The 19,778-nt window shown below is 37.2% G+C and overlaps 2 protein-coding genes across 2 annotated transcripts in view; both read left to right on the forward strand.

The window, feature by feature from the left end:
• Window positions 1-3: 3 nt before the first annotated feature.
• LOC127422829 (39S ribosomal protein L27, mitochondrial-like) lies at window positions 4-3,467 on the forward strand. The gene is made up of 4 exons (XM_051666621.1): window positions 4-82; window positions 501-629; window positions 1,802-1,875; window positions 3,058-3,467. The coding sequence occupies exons 1-4, from the start codon at window positions 43-45 to the stop codon at window positions 3,262-3,264; spliced, it is 450 nt and encodes a 149-aa protein (XP_051522581.1). The 5' UTR covers window positions 4-42; the 3' UTR covers window positions 3,265-3,467.
• Window positions 3,468-7,479: 4,012 nt separating this feature from the next.
• The window catches only part of pkd1b (polycystic kidney disease 1b), a 79,011-nt gene continuing 66,712 nt past the window's right edge, over window positions 7,480-19,778 (forward strand). The window contains exons 1-5 of the mRNA XM_051666602.1: window positions 7,480-7,543; window positions 7,696-7,873; window positions 8,023-8,213; window positions 10,442-10,560; window positions 11,025-11,172. Of these exons, the coding sequence (XP_051522562.1) occupies window positions 7,480-7,543; window positions 7,696-7,873; window positions 8,023-8,213; window positions 10,442-10,560; window positions 11,025-11,172 (700 nt within the window). The remainder of the gene's footprint in view (window positions 7,544-7,695; window positions 7,874-8,022; window positions 8,214-10,441; window positions 10,561-11,024; window positions 11,173-19,778) is intronic.

Raw genomic sequence — 19,778 nt, forward strand, 5'->3', positions numbered from 1 at the left:
TGACGGAAGCGCGCCGGCTGCGTCTCAATCACGTGATTCAAGATGGCAGCGCTCGCGTCCTCGATGCTGAAGTCTAGAGCTTGTAAGTGGAATGATCTTGACATATTTTTAATGATTTATGTTGTAACACAGCGAGCTAATGTCGAGTCGTGTGTGAACTATTTGTTGTAGATTAAATTAGCATTTTTCTTTCTCTTTAAACGCTTTGTAATGTCATTTTTTTTTAGCATGCTAACTTTCCACTCACAAACACAAGTTAACGTGTTCAATGTTGACAACAGCATTGGAGGCATTTAAACGGTTATATATGAAACTGACTGATATTTCTTATCTTTTGTAAATGGTAATACAGGTCGTTAGGTTAATTTTTGTTTTCCTGCACACATGTATTTATATCAAATTGATGACAGTGAGGGTGAGAAACGTTTCAGTATCAAACATGTTTCAGACAATGATTTATGCTTATTTGTCTTTTTTTTTTTTTTTTTTTAACTTTACAGGCACTCTGTTGTCAAGTCAAACACCCACAGTTGTATTGTCGAGATTTGCTTCAAAGAAGTCCGGAGGAAGCAGCAAAAACCTTGGAGGGAAGAGTGCTGGCCGCAGATACGGTTTCAAGAAACAAGATGGTACTGTCTTTAAGACCACTGACCTTGATTTGAGCATCTAGACCAGAGGTGCCCAAACTTTTTTCTGTGAAGGGCCAAAAATCAAACTTGATTGAGGCCAGTGGGCCAAAAGTAAATGTTGCATATATCAAACTGTATTATTTCAAAATTAATTATTATACTGCAAAACACACAGAACTCTAAAATTGTAATCATTAAGTGTCCTATACTTGCACAATGCACATAATTGATTTCAATATAATTTTTATGTATGTTGTGTCTCTTTCTCATTTGTGAGTCACTTTGAATAAAATGTCTGCTAAAAATGTAAGCATCTCTTAAAACATGGTTACTGTCTCTTTAAGAACAGTGCATCTCCTCACACTGAACACTCGGTAGTTCTGTGCAGTTCCCTTACGATTCCGTACACTTCACATTGTGTTTATTAACACATATGGGGAGTGCCTTCTTACAAGGCCTAGTTGAAACCTCTACAATAATGGCAATATTCTAATATTGGCTATGGTGTTTGAGCCCCGCCTGTTTTGGCGTGAAACTGTCCACTATAAAAACAGGTGCACAAACACCATTTCCTCAGAATTTTTTTCCTCCAAGACAGCGATCATCTCTTGTCTAGAAGCCTTCTTTTTTTTCCCCCTCTTGTAATCTATGGCAAGGCAGGCCAAATCAAAGGTCATCACGGGTCAACTTTGGCCCGCGGGCCCTAGATTGGGCACCTCTGATATAGACCTTATTCACAGCAGCAACATCTTTGATTTGTGACGGGAATGACAATGAGGCTGTGAGGGACAGACATCAGTGTCTTCAATGGGTTGTACTGCAGTTTAAAGTGTTTCTGGATGGTTCCGTGAACTAAAATTTTGAAAAAACATATTTTCAAGAACGTTCAGTAGACAAAAAACATGAGTTGTGGAAAATCAGATGTGATCTAGGAGCTTTTAACAGCTTTATATTGTGCATGCCATTGAAGAGATGCAAATCTATCCCTCACAGCCTCGTTGTCATTACCATTAAAAATCAAAGATGGTGCTACTGTAAATAAGGTCTATACAAGAAAAATATGGAGATAGATTTTGTACACTGATTTTACTGTGGCTAAACTTTGCATAAACATGTCTTTAACATCTTTCATTGTCTTGCATTACAACACATTTTTCTTACCTTCTTTCAAGGGAACTTTGTGCATGCCGGCAACATCCTTGCAACACAACGTAAAGGTTTAATGCGCTGGCATCCTGGAGCCCATGTAAGACGTTTTGAATTAAATATTTTATTATGATTATCTGTTTAAGTAAAAGATTAAGTACTGTCTACATTGAATAAGTTAGTTTAAGCATGAACTTGAAAATATTAAGTAAATTCTACATGTATTTTTCATGATTGTTTATCTTTACAATGTGTCATCATATATCAATCCTAAAGCTGAAAACTTTGTCATATTTATTAGCTAATTTGAGTAAATTTCACAGGTACAGAGATGCAAACTACATACCTTTTGGCTAAAGTCACCTTTTTTTTTAAAGCTAATTTGCCCAATTGTTTGACAGCATTTTCTACAGTTTAGTTATTGAGTCTCTTGAAATGTATACTTAAAATGTAAACTACTTAAATTCATTGAAACAAATATTTAAATACAACAAACAAATCAACTGAAAATATAGCCCTGGAATACCTGCTGTGACTTTCTCATCTTTTTCACCTCTCATGAGTTTGCATTCCTGCAGAGTACTTTTTTTTTTTTTTTTTTTTTTTATGCTGGTCTTCCCAGCATTCACAGAGGCTTGAAAAGTTAATGAGCTTGCATGGTTTCCCTGTTTGCAAATTTATTTACGCCATTTTTATTGTTGATTTTGTTGTTACGTTTGGTAACTTCTCGTTTTATGAAGTCTGAAGTTCATTTTCTACTCAATTACCTGTTCATCATATAAAAAAAAAATTGCCTTTTGATTGTTACTGTCATCGTGTTTTTTTTTTAACCAAGTGTTGAGGTCTGCATGCACAGCTCTGTATTTTGTTTCTATCGCCAGTAATGCAAGGTGATGTTATCCAATAGACTACATTGCATGCATAAAGCTTTCTTGTGGATGACTTCCCGTATGTCATGTTGTATATGACTGAACATGTGTTTATAAGGAAAGTTAAGTTTTACTAAATGTATTTAAGTACCATGTACACCAGATTTGTAAGTGAAAGTTACTGTATTTACTGAAATGTTTAAGTTAAATTTACTCACATATATATTATCAATATTATGTCATGAAGTTAAGTAGATTTTACTTTATTTTAAACCATTAAAAGTTACTTTGAAACAGAAAAACTGTGTGCAAAAACTTTTATTTTGCAAGTAATTTTTTTTCAGTGTATTTCAAACCCAAAGTAATCAAGATTCACCTAATCTGAATGAAAATGTTATTGCCTGTCCTCACAGGTCGGTATTGGAACCAACAAAACACTTTATGCCCTAGAGGATGGTATTGTCAGGTTCTCCAAGGAGGTGTACATTCCTCCACCGCGAAGTGAAGAAGCCCGGGACGTGATCCCAAAACTTCCCAAGGGTGCAGTTCTTTACAAGACCTTTATCAGTGTCATCCCCACAAAACAGGAGAACACATTTAAACTTGTGGACATGGTGTGAGAAAGACTTGCATCATAACACATTTTGGTCTGGATTCTTTGGACTGGTTACCCACTCTGGAATATTTTGATGCTGTCTTATCAGATGTCTGATAATATAGCTGGGGGCCTGCCACACTCACTTCATCAGTGAAATATTTAATGTCTTTGTTTTTGTACAGTTATGTCCTTAAATGTGCTACTCTAATTAAAGTTTTTACTTAACACCTTGTAAATGTTGTTTAATCCCTTGCACATAAAAAATAAAAATGTTTTTTTTTTTTCAATCTAAAAATATATTTTAATAAAAATCAGTTTTAGGGTTAGAAACATTAAAGTACTTGAGGTCAACATGAATTGCCATTTGCAACACATTTTAGTTCCCTAATGTGACACATTTCCGAGTCAAACAGGATATTCAACAGCAGAAAAACTGTAGAACTGAACTTGACTTAATTCCTGCTGGATAGAGTAGTTAAGGTGGGTGTTACACGCTAGAATGATGCTAGCTGGAGGGGTTGAAATGCTGTTTCATGGGCTGATAAAATATTCACATTTTCATAAAAGATTACGAAGACTTTATTTATTTTTGAAACAAATGGTGCACAATAAGACAAGGAATGTGCATTAAGTTAATTGGGTCAATTTTTATTTTATGTTGACTTTAAAAGATCTAGAAGACTTCAAGAAAATTTGAAGTACTTCAGGAAGGCCCAGCCTTCAGCAAATCAATACAAACTTAAAAGCACTTGCTGATTTTGAGATCTTTTCATGGAGCATTAAACATAGCAAGCATTGTCCAGTTGTTGTTGTTTTTATCTGCTTTATTGACTCTGGTATGTCCATTTATGTTCCCTAAACTTCTGCACAGCCTTAGCTTTTAAGGATTTAGACTGTCTCGCTTTTCCATAAAATAGACAAGGACTATCTTTGTAGCTATTCCCTTTGGGCTCAGCGTGCTTTTCATGTGTATCGGTAGGATTAAGGGAAATGAAGCCTGAATGTTTCCTCAGGTTGGGGGAGGCCAGGGAGAAATAAGAGGGATTTTACCAGTACTGGGTAGAAAAAAGCTGCCAAATGAGTTGTTGTTGCAGCATGTTGCTCCAATCTCTCTGTAAGTAGTGTGAGAGGATTAATTATGTAGTGTGCTGCTGACACTTTCCAAGGGTAACAACTTGAACAGGTGTCAGTTAAAGCTTTAAGATCAAAACTGTTTTTATGATGAAGATGCATAAGATGTTTAAGGAAAACATTATCACACTTGATCAATGGAAAATAGAGGAATGGAAATGCATAGGGGATAGGGTATTAATTCAAAAAATAATCAGTGATTCTGAGCAATGCTCTGTAATAATCTGCAAGATGATTCATAGATGTTACGGAATAGTCATGAATAACAGCTTGCCACCAGGGTTAATATAGATTGGGATTTTTTATTTAGTTTTTATTCCTATTTTATATGCAATTTGTCATTTCAATTTAGTTTTCATTAGTTTTTACACTGGTATTTTTAGTTTAGTTTTTTTCTAAGTGTCATTACATTTCTTAGGTCAGTCTTGTGTTACCTCCATCTAGTGGCATTTTCGTGTTTAATTAAGGTGGTTTGTGTATGTTTCAAATTTTATAATATAGTGAATAAGATTCAGCTGAGACAAAGGGTTAAGTGGGACAGTTAAGCTTAATCCCTGTTATATCCATAGGTATTTCATTAAATAGCTAAAAATTATTACTAAACTAATCTTTGGGAACTAAACAATTAACTTTTTGAGGTTTTAAGTCTGATGTTACATCAGAATGTGTGGCAGAGCTCATTTCATGACCACCTGTGGGAAAAAGCAATGATCAAAAAAAAAAAAAGAAAAAACAAATGACAAAGATTTTGAGATAAATCTTAAGATTTAAAAAAAAGTAAAAGTTGACTTAATGTTTGCAAGTGTTACATATCATTTATGATGTGTAAGAGTATAGAAAATTTAAAAATGAATTCCAAATAATTTGTAGATGATTTCTATAGAATAATTTTCCTCTGTCCCACTTTACCAGTGCTGCCTGAAAACAATTTGGTCAAAAGAGGATCTTCAAAGGTTCTTCTTCCCAGTATTGACTATTTTATTCATTTTTGCTTTTGACTAAGGTAGAAGACATCCCTTTCTATCAAAGTATGATTTCAGGTTATGTGGCATTTGGATCATAATTAAACGTGCCAAGAAAAGTGACATATTCAAAAGTGACCTACTTTGCCCACCCTAAAAGTAAAATTAATTCAAGGTCATTTTTTTATTTTAGTTAGTTTTGGAGTTATGAAAAAGTATTTTAGTTTAATTTTCCCCCCAATCATTTCAGTTTATATATTTATTTCTGTTTATGAAAATGTTTTAGTTAACAATAAAAACACTTCTTGCCACAAATTATTTTTTGAGTGAGATGCACTGTTGTGGCAGAGTAAAATGTAGTATAAACGGGCACATTTAAAGAGACTAAAATCTCAAATAATTTATACATCCCATTTTTCACATTTAACATCACTAAAACTTCAACAGCTGACAATGAGGGAGAGTTTGAAACACATCTGGAGGTATTTTGATTTGTGACTGTAGGCAGGCCTTATACTTTGTCATATTTACACAATAGCACTCCTTTTAATTTGGCATAATCATCAGTTAAGAGCAGGATTAGGCTGTTTAATTGAGAGTCCCATGGAGAATTTTTGAATTTTTTGCCTTTTGGTATTTTTTAAACCTTCCCTTCCCCCACTAACACCGGTTAATGCATAGGTCATCTTAAGGTTCGAGGTAGTGAAAACTTCAATGTCAAGACAATGATTGAAATCCTATGTAGGCCTATAACATTTTTTATGTAATTGTGTAATATTATTTAAAAAAATTATCAGTACATTTCATACAGAAATATTTTGTCATGTCTATCAAAGATGTGTTGGCCGTTCAGTAATGTTAAATGGATAGTTCACCCAAAAATGAAAATTCTGTCATTATGTACCCTTATGATGTTCTAAACTCCAATTGCTATTTTTCTTTCACAATACACACAAGATGTTAGGCAGAATGTTTGCAGCCTCAGTCCCTATTCATTTTCATTGTATGGGAAAAAGCAGCATCAACATTTTTCGAAATAGCTCTTCTTTTGTTCCACAGAAATAAGTAAAGTAATTTGGGTACAATTAAAACATTTTGGTGAACTAACTTTATAAGTTCTTATTTATTTTTTATAATTTGACCAAGAATCAGTTTGATCTTGTAAACACAAAATATAGCATGAAGCCTTGGTGACAGGTCATTTGAATCATTCATCTAATTCTTATTGGCCTTTTGCTGTAAACTATTAGATGCTGTTCCATTGTCCACTTCTGAAAGCTATGTCATAGTATACAGCCAAGAAACCCTTGTTACGTCTGTCTGCTTTGCTTTGAAAAGAAAGGCTGTCAACCCTTGATCAATGTACTCTGTTGCTAAGCAACAGCTGTTGCGTCCCACAAGAAGAACTGTTTTCTCCATTTCCTTTCTCTTATTTTCTGTACATTTGAATCAAAGAGTAGAATAACAGTATGTCCTGGAAGGTCTTTAAGTAAATAAACAGTTTCTCGAAGGTCAATCTATTTTTTTAAGCTCTCAAGTATTTGTCTGGACATAAGCTTAAGGATTATACAGTTCTGCTAAGTAAAGTTGCACAATAGATGTTCTATTCCAAAGGCAAACAGTGCCACTGATACCTTGCCAAATTTCAAATGCTCTTTTTGTTGTTTTGTTTTAGTTCTATATTTTTAGAGTAATAAAGGAGGTGACGCATTTAACCTGGATGAGTGCTTTTAACAGCCTATTCATCAGGAGGGATTTTACAGCATGTTAATGAGGGCTCCTCTGTCCACTCGCTTCTAGGGCTGTTGCTGTGAGACAAACAAAAAGTCATGCGAATGTTTCGCCGGGGTAGGGGGGTGGGGGGGTCTATGTGCTGAAGTGCACTTTGCTAATAAGTCACCAAGCACTAAAAGGACAAATAAGACAAAGGATAGAGACCAGAGAGAGACAGAGATAGAGAGAGAGAGACAAGGAGAGAGAATGTTAGAGGGCCATGTACAGATAAATAGGCAGAAGGAAATGTTAGAGTAGGGTCTTGGTGGATGGAACACAGTCAGAGCATGAAATGTACCCTCAGGTTGTCTTTCTCACGTGTGATTCATTATTACTTGTATTTATTATGATCTACCTGGGGAACAGATAAAATGGCAAATATTTTGCACCTGCCTTTCATTTGGATTCTCTGTGTTTTCACAAGCTGCTTCAGTGGTGAGATGTTTTTCCTACCTTGCTCAGTAATAGATATTATTATTTCTAATTATTTTTAAACATAGAGCCTTATCTTATGTGGCATATGCTTGCTATTTATGGATACACCTAATATGAACAGTGTTTTTGAATCATTTCATGTTTTCCCATAGAATATTGCTGCCCAAAAGGAGCAAAAATTGACCGTGATGGTTTGCACTGTTACTGGATGCCGACATTTACATCAACATGGCTAGAAACAAGAGACATCTGTCAGAGAGATGATGGAGGAGACCTTGCTGTGGTGAACAGTGTGACTGTTCAGACCTTTATACAAAATTCATTTCAACTGTAAGAGATCACAAGAATGTGGTTATGTATGGATTGATAGCGTTAAATCAGAGCTGGTTTCTCCCACATGGTCTTCAACAAATTGCATTGTTACTGTCTTCTGTAATAGTGCTGATCCTACATTTGCTTTTACTCTCTGTGCATTCTAGAGAAGCCCCGGTTTTGGTTTGGCTGAGAAATGTAATGACACCGGGTCCGTCTGATGATTTGGATACTGAAACCTTCCAGCATGAAGCAAGAGAAATTAAGTCATGTACTTCAATGGCACTGGCCTCTGGACATTGGATGAATGAACAATGTGACAAGAGAAATTCCATCATCTGTGAGAAAAAGATATCAGGTAGGCTGAAAAAAACTCTTGATACAGCAAAGCCATGTAATCCAAATTATTGTGTGTGGTGCATGGTAAACCAACGATCACTCTTACAATTGCTCATATACTGTAATGCACTGTAGCCTACTTACAGACATAATTTCTGGATTAATTATTTATATTTATTTGTGGGTCATAATGCAAGAAACTTGATTTGACTGGATAGAAAACAGTGATTATTTATGGAAATTAAATACTTTAACCACAACAGTGCTAGTTTGAAATCAACTTACTTTAAAGGAATAGTTCACCCAAAAATGAAAATTTGCTGATAATTTGCTCACCCTCAGGCCATCCAAGATGTATATGACCTTCTTTCTTCATCAGAATAGGATTTAAGATTTTTAGGAAAGTATCCCAGGTTTTTAGCTTCATCCAATGCAAGTGAATGGACACCAATATTTGACGGTCCAAAAAGAACACTTAGTCAACATCAAAGTAATCCACACGACTCCCGCCGATCAAGGAATGTCTTCTGAAGTGAATCGATACATTTGTGTGAAAAACTAATCGCTAATTAAAACTTTATTAACTTCCTGTAAACACTGAATGCCTCACGTCGCTGTTGTGTGACATCATCACGTTGGCATGTTCATGCGAGAATTCAGAAGTTCTACTCTGTTTACCACAGAGGAACATACTTCATGCAAGAATTAGGTAAATTAAAACAGCTACAGAGAGTTGGTGGAAGCGCTGATTTAAAGTTTAAAACATTTTAATTAGTGATTTGTTTTTCACACAAACATACTGATTAACTTCAGAAGACATTACTTAATCGACTGGAGTCGTGTGGATTACTTTGATGCTGCCTAAATATGCTTTTTGGACCATCAGAAATTGGTGTCCATTCATTTGCATTGGATGAAGCTAAAAACCTGGGATATTTTCCTAAAAATCTAAATCCTGTTCTGATGAAGAAAGGTCATATACATCTTGGATGGCCTGAGGGTGAGTAAATTATTAGCAAATTTTCATTTTTGGGTGAACTATTCCTTTAACCCTTAAACGCATACCTCAGATCATTAGAGACCTGGGACTAAACGCATACCTCGGATCTTTAGAGACCTCTGACCCCAGCTTAGCTGGGATATGTGAAAAAAAGAATTTCACTGTATATGTGCAAAACGTATAATGTGTGATAAACAAATATCATTATTTAATTAATTACCTCATTTCAACCCCTGTACCTCATCCATTTTTTGGAGATATGCACACACCTATTTAATATTCCTCAGTCTTTCTCTTATTAATAATCAAATACAAAAATAAAACAAAAAAAAATGCCAAAATTGCTAAATAAATAAGTAAATAAATGTTTTATATTGGTTTAGTTACCAATTAGAGACCCATATGTAATAGTGTTATTGTTTTCACACTTCCATAAATTATACTTTTTATGATTATTTCATATCTATATAAGTTTACTATCACAGGATATCTATCTCTTTGTTTATTACAAGATAAATTAGTACTATATTCATACAAATTAATACAATATATATCGCACTGATTTTCTGTGCAACAGTGGTGAATTATCTGTTTCCCATATAAGTGTACAGTCTGTACATAATATACTGTCCATGCTATTTCTTACTCCAAATGGTGCTGATGTTTCAGTGATTGATTTGATTTAAATTTGACATTGCTATTTAATGAAGAAACAACATCAAAGTAAACTATAGCAAGTACAACACATGAACAGTATGATATGACTATTGTCATATGGGTGTACTATTGACATTATGTAAGTTGTGCATCTATTTAGACTCAATAAGTGCCTGAGAAAATACTTATGTGTATCTTATGTGTAGATTATGGGTTATGTGTTTGACAGCCAGATGTGTCTCATAAAATTTCAGTGTGAAAAAAAATAAATAAATAAAAAAAAATAAAAAAAATGAATCCTGTTTTAGATTTGTCCTGATTTGTTGCATTATCTCTTTTATATTTAAAAATGAAAACATCAAGATATTATTTCCTAATTGTCTTGAAAATATTTTTTACAATTTTACAGTATCTTAGCATTTTGTAGATCCATTTTTGATAGATGCATGCTGGGTCTCTAAAGACCCAACTGTTAAGCAGCTAGGGGGTGACAAAGCATATATTGAGTTTGCACTCAGCTCATATAAGCGTGACAAAACCTTTGCCAGAGCTCTTAACTGACAGCATGGCCGTTTATTTTCTTTTTAAAGTGTCTTTGCCATCACTGGAGAGCTTTATGACAGGTGTGCCATTAATGTCAGGCATATACACAGTGTCCCAGATGCAACTGCTACCCTCTCCACCAGACCCAGGACACCAAAGGGTTGAGGTAAACATAATAATTGCACTGAATTGTTGTTAATCAAGGGAAAATGGTCCAATTAGAGTGGTTAAGGTTGCTACCTATTACTACCATCCAGGTGGCTCAGATGATTTTGAATGTGCAGGCCTTCCCTGGGTAAAAAAAAAAAACAACAACAAAAAAAAAAACATCTTAAACCAGCCTAAGATAGCTGCACCTTAGCTGGTCTCCCAACTTGATCAGGCTGGTCTGTTCTGTTGGCTGGTTTTAGAGGGTTTTTTGTGCACATTACCACTCAGGTCATGCTGGTAGACCAAGTTTAACCAGCAATGACCTGATGTCTAAGGCAACAAAATTATAGTTTTCAAAATAAGAGCCCACAAAAGTAACCTCGATTGGAGTTCAGGCAGTTGTGAATACGTTATTGCAATGCACATCTTGTGTTAAAAGATTGTGAGAGTTATGGTTAATTTCATTGTGTGTGTCTACAGGTCATATTGTTCCCAGGTCTCTGGTTCAGTCACGAGGGTCGAGTGCTGTCTTTGGATTTGGTGACGCAGCCAAGTGTTCAGTTGACCTTTGCAAGAGTGCAAATATTTCGGCCTTACTGCAGCCCAAGTCATCATCTAGTGCCACCTGGTGAGTGCTGACATTTCTGATGTATTGCTTGATAAATAAATGCATGTCCCTCTACTGACAGTTGCAAATGAAAGGTTAAGTGCATATTTTTTTTTTTCTTGGGCTGTCAATCGTTTTCAATTTTTAATCAAATTAATAAAAAGATATATTGATTAATTAATCACAGTTAATCGCAATTAATAAATATTTGACAAGTGGCTTTAGAAGGCAAGATAATGTTTATTTCCTTATCATTGGACATAAGCCTATCATTGGTCTGAAGGCCACAGCAATCCATTTTGCAATTTAATTCATTAATCTGTCTGAGGTACACTTTTTTATTTATGGGTAAAATACTGATTGCTACATAATATTTAAGTAGTGGGTGGAGTCATTGAGTGACATCATGTGAACTGCTCTGAGAGCATGAGTGCAACAAGATGCAGGTTTGAGGTTTCTTCATTCCTAAATTGGTACTGTTGACTGTTTATGTCCTTTGTTATTTGGAGACATAACAGACATATTATAAGGGCTTTTGTAAGGATGCGTCTATGTACACATGCGTACAACGGAGACATTTGGAGCGGATCACTTTGGTTGCATAACGTCATAAACACAGCACTTTTTGGTCACTTTGCCAAGTTAAACTTTGTTTGATATTTAAAAAAACATGTCTCCAGACCTCTGCATTTGGAGTTGCGCTTCGTCCAGCTGTGCTTGACCACAAGAATGAGCCCTCATTTTATGCTCTCTGCAGTCTGTAAATGTGATTTGTTGCCTCTACAGCTGCTGCGCATCTGTACGGCTAGATTTGCGCTTACTGCCCCCTGCTGAATACATGAAGGTAGTATTTCATGCTTGAATTGCACCGATGGTAGGAATATTCCTTATTACGGTCCAGGGGCATAATTAATTACGTAATTGTTTTTTTAAGTGTTATTTTTACATAATTAATCGCACTGAATTAACACATTAAATCGACAGCCCTTGATAAAATGCTTTCTCCTATCATAGCTTAAATCAGAATCAGAATCAGCTTTATTGCCAAGTATGCTTACACATACAAGGAATTTGTAATAAAAAATAATAAACAATTTAATAGAAAATAAAGTATATATAGAATACACAATAAGACAATATATATATATATATATATATATATATATATATATATATATATATATATATATATATATATATATATATACACACACACATACATACATACATATATATACATACACACATACACATACAGTACATAGTGCAAATTTAAATACAAATCTGTTACAGTGCAAGGAAATGTAATGGCAGAAGAGGTAGGATGTGTTGGATAAATATAAAAAGACTAAACTGTGAATTGCACATAATTATTGCTCAATGGGGTAGTTTTAACTGTTCGTGAGATGGATAGCCTGAGGGAAAAAACTGTTCCTGTCACTGGCGGTTCTGGTGCTCAGAGCTCTGAAGGGTCGGCCAGAAGGCAACAGTTCAAAAATGTAGTAGGCAAGGTGAGTGGGGTCCAGAGTGATTTTTCCAGCCTTTTGCCTCACTCTGGAAGTGTACAGTTCTTGAAGGGAGGGCAGGGGGAAACCAATAATCCTCTCAGCAGTCCGAACTGTCCTTTGTAGTCTTCTGATATCTGATTTTGTAGCTGAACCAAACCAGACAGTTATTGAAGTGCAGAGGACAGACTCAGTGACCGCTGAGTAGAACTGTATCAGCAGTGCCTGTGGCAGGTTGGACATCCTCAACTGGCAAGGGAAGTACAACCTCTACTGGGCATTTTTCACAATGGATGTGGGTCTCCCACTTCAGGTCCTGTGAGATGGTAGTGCCCAGGAACCTGAATGACTCCACTGCTGCCACAGTGCTGTTTAGAATGATGATCATCTCCACTGTTTTGAGTGTGTTCAGCTCCAGGTTGTTTTGACTGCACCAGACAGCCAGCTGTTCAACCTCCCTTCTGTATGCAGACTCATTGTCATCTTGGATGAGGCCGATGACAGTGGTGTCATCTGCAAACTTCAGGAGCTTGACAGAGGGGTCCTTGGCAATGCAGTCATTTCTGTACAGAAGAGTAGTGGGGAGAGCACATATCCCTGGGGGGCACCAGTGCTGATTGTACAGGTGCTGGAAGTGAATTTCCCCTGTCTCACAAGCTGCTGCCTGTCCATCAGAAAGCTGGTAATCCATTGACAGATAGACGTGGGAACAGAGAGTTGGTGTAATTTAGTCTGGAGAATAGCTGGGACGATGGTGTTCAAAGCCGAACTTAAGTCCACAAAAAGAATCCTTGCATATGTCCCCGCTCTGTCCAGATGTTGCAGGATATGATGCAATCCCATGTTGACTGTATCCTCCACAGACCTGTTTGCTCGATAAGCAAATTGAAGCGGATCTAGAAAGGGTCCAGTGATGTCCTTCAGGTGGGCCAAAACCAGTCTCTCAAATAATTTCATGACCACAGACATCAGGGCGACGGGTCTGTAGTCATTAAGTCCTGTGATTTTTGGTTTCTTTGGGACAGGAATGATGATTGAGCGTTGAAGCAGCATGGGACTTCACACTGCTCCAGTGATCTATTGAAGATCAGTTGGAACATCTTGTTACAGTCTTTACTACAGGCTTAGCAGATTTTAGTTTCTGTCTGTAGGTTGGAAGAAGATGAACCAGACAGTGATCAGAGAGTCCCAAAGCCACTCTAGGGACAGAGCGATATGCATCCTTTATTGTTGTGTAGCAATGATCTAGTGTATTTCTGTCTCTGGTTGGGCAAGTGATGTGCTGTTTGTATTTGGGCAGTTCACGTGTGAGGTTTGCTTTGTTAAAATCCCCAAGAATAATAATTACTGAGTCCTGGTATTGTTGTTCCGTGTCTGTGATCTGATCAGCCAGCTGTTGCAGTGCTGCATTCAAGCACGCGTGTGGCGGGATATAAACACTCACCAAAATAAACAAGGAAAACTTCCACGGTGAGTAGATAGGATTCAAGTTAATAAAGAGTGCTTTCAATTTTTATTTTTTTTAGGACAGCACATCTTGTTTTCCTCGTTAACTCTGCAATGCGATCCACTCTGAATAGCTGGAAGCCCAGCAGATGTAATGCGCTGTCTGGAATGGCTTCACTCAGCCAAGTTTCTATGAAGTACAAGGCAGCAGAGGTTGAAAAGTCCTTGTTTGTGTGGGTGAGGAGATGTAGTTTGTCCATTTTGTTAAATGCAGAGTAAACTAATTTATAAGCCATTCTTAGGTTGTGTCCCCTCAAAATTCTGATTCCTCTCAAAAAATGTAAGCACTGTTGCTCCATGGAAACCATTCAGTAAGGGTTCAGCGAAAAATCGGCAGCTGGCAGAAGAAAGTACCTGTCAATGGCAGCCGGAAATACCTGCCAAAATAACCAGAAGTGGGAAGGGCTGTTCGTTGGCAGCAGCCAGTCACTTGCATGCTTGTTGGGAAGTAGCTTCTTCCTCCTTCATAATAAAAGTGCTATAATGTTAAAAGTGCTAAAATGTTAAAATAAAACCATGCTTCTGGATTTTTGTATTTGGTGTTTTGTTGTTTCCTTTTATAAAATCACTGGGGATTGTATGACTGGCATAACAGCTTTAATTGAGGGCTAATGTAACGCTTTCAGTTCAAAATGCGGCTTACTTATGGAAAGTGTTGGCAACATGTGTAAATACATTTTTCATGAATGGTTAATTTATTGCTTATCACATTGTTGACAGTTCTTAGCTACTCGCTATTAAACATATAAATTAATTGTTTCATTTTGTTTGGGTGATTTATTAAGCAGATCTTGGTTATGTAAACTTAATCTTATTAAGCAGATCATGCACACCAGTAACTTCCTAGTTTTGGTGAATAACATGTATCTAAGTTGTTTAAGTTAAGTAATAGAAGATACATTCTTTCTGTATGCATATTTCATGATGTTGACAAATATTATATGTGGATGCCACTCATTTGTGTAGTTTTCAGTACAACTCAAATGCACGTCACCTGTCCTACTTGACCCGCTCCGAGCGGGTTTCGAACTGGTGATGGCATGGGAGTCAGATGCGCTAGCAAGGAGGCTATAAATGCCATGGCCTCTAGCCTCAGTCACTAGTGTGTCTCTTACGGCCAGGAGAGTGAGGTTTACACACTGCACAGCTATCATGTACCGGCTGGCTACCATTACAAACATACGTTTGACAGACATAGAAGACCAACAACAGAATAAAAATTTACATTAAACATACCAATAATTTAACAGACTACCATATAAAGCCAAATGATATGCTAAAATGCTTTAAATTATTATTATTATTTTTTTAAATTCACATCAATCTACACTCCATACCCCATAATGACAAAGCAAAAACCAGATTTTTGATAACTTTGCAAATTTGTTAAAAAGAAAAAACTGAAATATCACATTGACATAAAGATTCAGACCCTTTGCTATAATAATAATAATAAACTTTATTTTATACAGGGCCTTTAAAGAGGCCTCTTAAGGCGCTTTAAATAGATAGGAAAAAAATACAGAGCTTAATACAAATAGAATAAACATGCATTTCGAAACAGCTAATGATAAAACACAGTAAATAAAATGATAATAATAAATTCATTGAAAACATCAGGATCAAATAAAAGCCTCCTGGAAAAAAATACGTTTTAAGATATGATTTAAATTCACTAAAAGACTGAACTTCTCTAAGTTCTGAGGGTAGAGAGTTCCATAGTTTCAGAGAATAAGAAGAGAAGGCCCTGTCACCCATAGAGCGTAAATGAGTCTGAGGAACAGTTTAAAGACCAGATTTAGAGGAGCGGAGATCGCTCTTTGGGGTGTATGGGGTTAAAAGCTCAGACAAATATTGGAGGAACCAAACCATGCAAAGCCTTGTAGGTAAGCATAAGAATTTTAAAATCAACACGAAACCTGACATGGATCCAGTGCAAGGATTCTAAGATAGGAGTGATGTGATCACTTGCCCTGGCCATAGTAAAGGGCCCAAAATTTAACCATGTGGGACACCAGAGTGGACTGAACCAATTTTAGACCTGTAACCATCTAAGAGACAAACTGCCTATGATCAGAGAGATAGGACCTGAACCAGTTTAATGCAGTACCGGAGACACCAAAGACAGATTCAAGATGGGTGAGTAAAACAGTGTAATCAACAATGTCAAAAGCAGCACTGAGATCAAGAAGGATGAGAATAGAAAAAGAGCCTGAGTCTGAAGCCATTAGCAAGTCATTTGTGACCTTGACTAGAGCCGTTTCTGTACTATGAAATTTACGAAAACCAGACTGAAATGGCTCAAATAGATCATTAGGTGATTGTGTAATTGAGAGGCAGCCGCTCGCTCTAAGATTTTTGCAAGGAAGGGAAGATTTGAAATGGGTTGGAAGTTGCTCAAATTGTCTAAATCCATATTAGGCTTTTTTGGAACTGGAGTTACAGCAGCAATTTTAAATGCTGCAGGCACAACACCAGTATGCAAGAAGTCATTTATTATGTCCAAGACAGTGGGACACAGAGAGGCAAAACAGGATTTGAATAGACTAGTCGGTAGAGGATCAGCTATGCTAGTAGTAGCTTTCATATGTGATACCTCATTACTTAGAGTAACATGGTCAAGTTGAGAGAAATTTGAGAGAGCAGTGCTGGAGAAACAAGACAGGCTGAGGAATGAAACTGAAAAGACAGATATGGTAGCAAGAATATTTTTATGAACAGTATCTATCTTAGTGCTAAAAAAGTCTAAAAACATGTTACAAAGTGGAGGTGATGCAGGCAAGGTGGTGGAACAATTACATTTGAACAATCTGTTAATAGTATTAAAAAGATGTCTCGGATTATTTTGATTATTTGCAATTATTGTAGAAAAATAACAGGATCTGGCGAATTTGATTTCTTCTTTATAATCATGTAAGACCCTTTGCTATGACACTTGCATTGTATTTCTCTGGTTCATCTTTGAGATGTTTCTACACTTTCATTGGAGTCCATCGTTGGCAAATTCAATTGATTGGCCATGATTTGGAAAGGCACACACCTGTCTATATAAGATCTCACAGCTGAAAATGCATATCAGAGCAAAAACCAAGCCATGAGGTCAAAGGAACTGCCTGCAGAGCTAAGAGACAGGATTGTGTCGAGGCACAGATCTGGGGAAGGCTGCAAAAAAATGTTGGCTGCATTGAAGGTTCCCAAGAGCACAGTGGCCTCCATAATTCTTAAATGGAAGAAGTATGGAACATCCAAGACTCTTCCTTCAGCTGACTGCCCGGCCAGAAGGGCCTTGGCAAGAGAGGTGACCAAGAACCGGATGGTCACTCTAGCTGAGCTGCAGAGATCATGTGTGGAGATGGGAGAAAATTGTAGAAGGACAACCATTACCGCATCACTCCACCAATCTGGGCTTTATGGCAGAGTGGCCAAACGGAAGCCTCTCCTCATGGCAAGACACATTAAAAAGCACCTAAAAGACTCTCAGACTGTGAGAAATAAGATTCTCTGGTCTGATGAAATGAAGATTGAACTGTTTGGCCTCAATTCCAAGCGTCATGTCTGGAGAAAACCAGGCACTGCTCATCAACTGTGCAATACCATCCCAACGGTGAAGCATGGTGGTGGTGGTAGCATCATGCTGTGGGGGTGTTTTTTAGCGGCAGGGACTGGGGGACTGCTCAGGTTTGAAAGAAAGCTGAACGCAGCAAAATACAGAGATATCCTTAATGAAAACCTGGTCCAGAGCACTCAGGACCTCAGACTAGGCCGAAGGTTCACCTTCCAACAGGTCAATGACCCTAAGCACACAGCCAAGACAATGCAACAGTGGCTTAGGGACAACTCTGTGAATGTCCTTGAGTGGCCCAGCCAGAGCCCAGACTTGAACCCAATCGAACATCTCTGGAGATACCTGAAAATGGCTGTCCATTGACAGTCCCCATCCAACCTGACAGAGCTTGAGAGGATCTGCAGAGAAGAATGGCAGAAAATCCCCAAATCCAGGTGTGCAAAGCTTGTCGCATCATATCCAAAAAGACTTGAGGCTGTGATCGCTGCCAAAGGTGCTTCAACTAAGTACTGAGTTAAGGGTCTGAATACTTATGTCATTGTGATATTTCAGTTTTTTCTTTTTAATAAATGTGCAAAGTTATCAAAAATCTGGTTTTTGCTTTGTCATTATGGGGTATGGAGTGTAGATTGATGTGAAATAAATTAAATAATTTAAAGCATTTTGGCATAAGGCTGCAACATAACAAAATGTGAAAAAAATGAAGGGGTCTGAATTCTTTCTGAATGCACTGTACAATTAACTAAACCTTAATAATAAATAAAAATATTGTTTTCAATTATGAAAAACATTTTCTTGACATTTGCTTTTCATCACCATAAAATATATTTCATCTCAGACCATACAATATAATATTGGGCATAAATGTCTGTGTAAGTCTAATTATGTCGTTTATATAATATAAATTAGGAAAACTACACCTGGTTGTCTGAATGACCGATGACAGCATTTTGTTGTCTAAAGACATTAATTTAAACTTATAATATTTTATTGCTGAATGTGAACATTTCAAGTTCAATTTTACATTGTGTAGTGCAGTTGTAATTTCAAATGATCTAATTCAGAATACAAGACTTGTAAAAATAACGACAATGCTGAAAATATTAAGTCGAATCTTTATATATACAGTATCTCACAGAAGTGAGTACACCCCTCACATTTTAGTAAATATTTTATTATATCTTTTCATGTGACAACACTGAAGAAATGACACTTTGCTACAATGTAAAGTAGTGAGTGTACAGCTTGTATAACAGTGTAAATTTGCTGTCCCCTCAAAATATCTCAACACACAGCCATTAATGTCTAAACCGCTGGCAACAAAAGTGAGTACACCCCCAAGTGAAAATGTCCAAATTGGGCCCAAAGTGTCAATATTTTGTGTGGCCACCATTATTTTCCAGCACTGCCTTAACCCTCTTGGGCATGGAGTTCACCAGAGCTTCACAGGTTGCCACTGGAGTCCTCTTCCACTCCTCCATTATGACATCACGGAGCTGGTGGATGTTAGAGACCTTGCGCTCCTCCACCTTCCGTTTGAGGATGCCCCACAGATGCTCAATAGTGTTTAGGTCTGGAGACGTGCTTGACCAGTCCATCACCTTTACCCTCAGCTTCTTTAGCAAGGCAGTTGTCGTCTTGGAGGTGTGACTGGGGTCGTTATCATGTTGGAATACTGCCCTGTGGCCCAGTCTCCGAAGGGAGGGGATCATGCTCTGCTTCAGTATGTCACAGTACATGTTGGCATTCATGGTTCCCTTAATAAACTGTAGCTCCCCAGTGCCGGCAGCACTCATGCAGCCCCAGACCATGACACTCCCACCACCATGCTTGACTGTAGGCAAGACACACTTGTCTTTGTGCTCCTCGCCTGGTTGCCGCCACACACGCTTGACACCATCTGAACCAAATAAGTTTATCTTGGTCTCATCAGACCATAGGACATGGTTCCAGTAATCCATGTCCTTAGTCTGCTTGTCTTCAGCAAACTGTTTGCAGGCTTTCTTGTGCATCATCTTTAGAAGAGGCTTCCTTCTGGGACGACAGCCATG

Source organism: Myxocyprinus asiaticus, chromosome 32, assembly GCF_019703515.2.
Source record: "Myxocyprinus asiaticus isolate MX2 ecotype Aquarium Trade chromosome 32, UBuf_Myxa_2, whole genome shotgun sequence".
NCBI classification, from domain to species: domain Eukaryota; kingdom Metazoa; phylum Chordata; class Actinopteri; order Cypriniformes; family Catostomidae; genus Myxocyprinus; species Myxocyprinus asiaticus.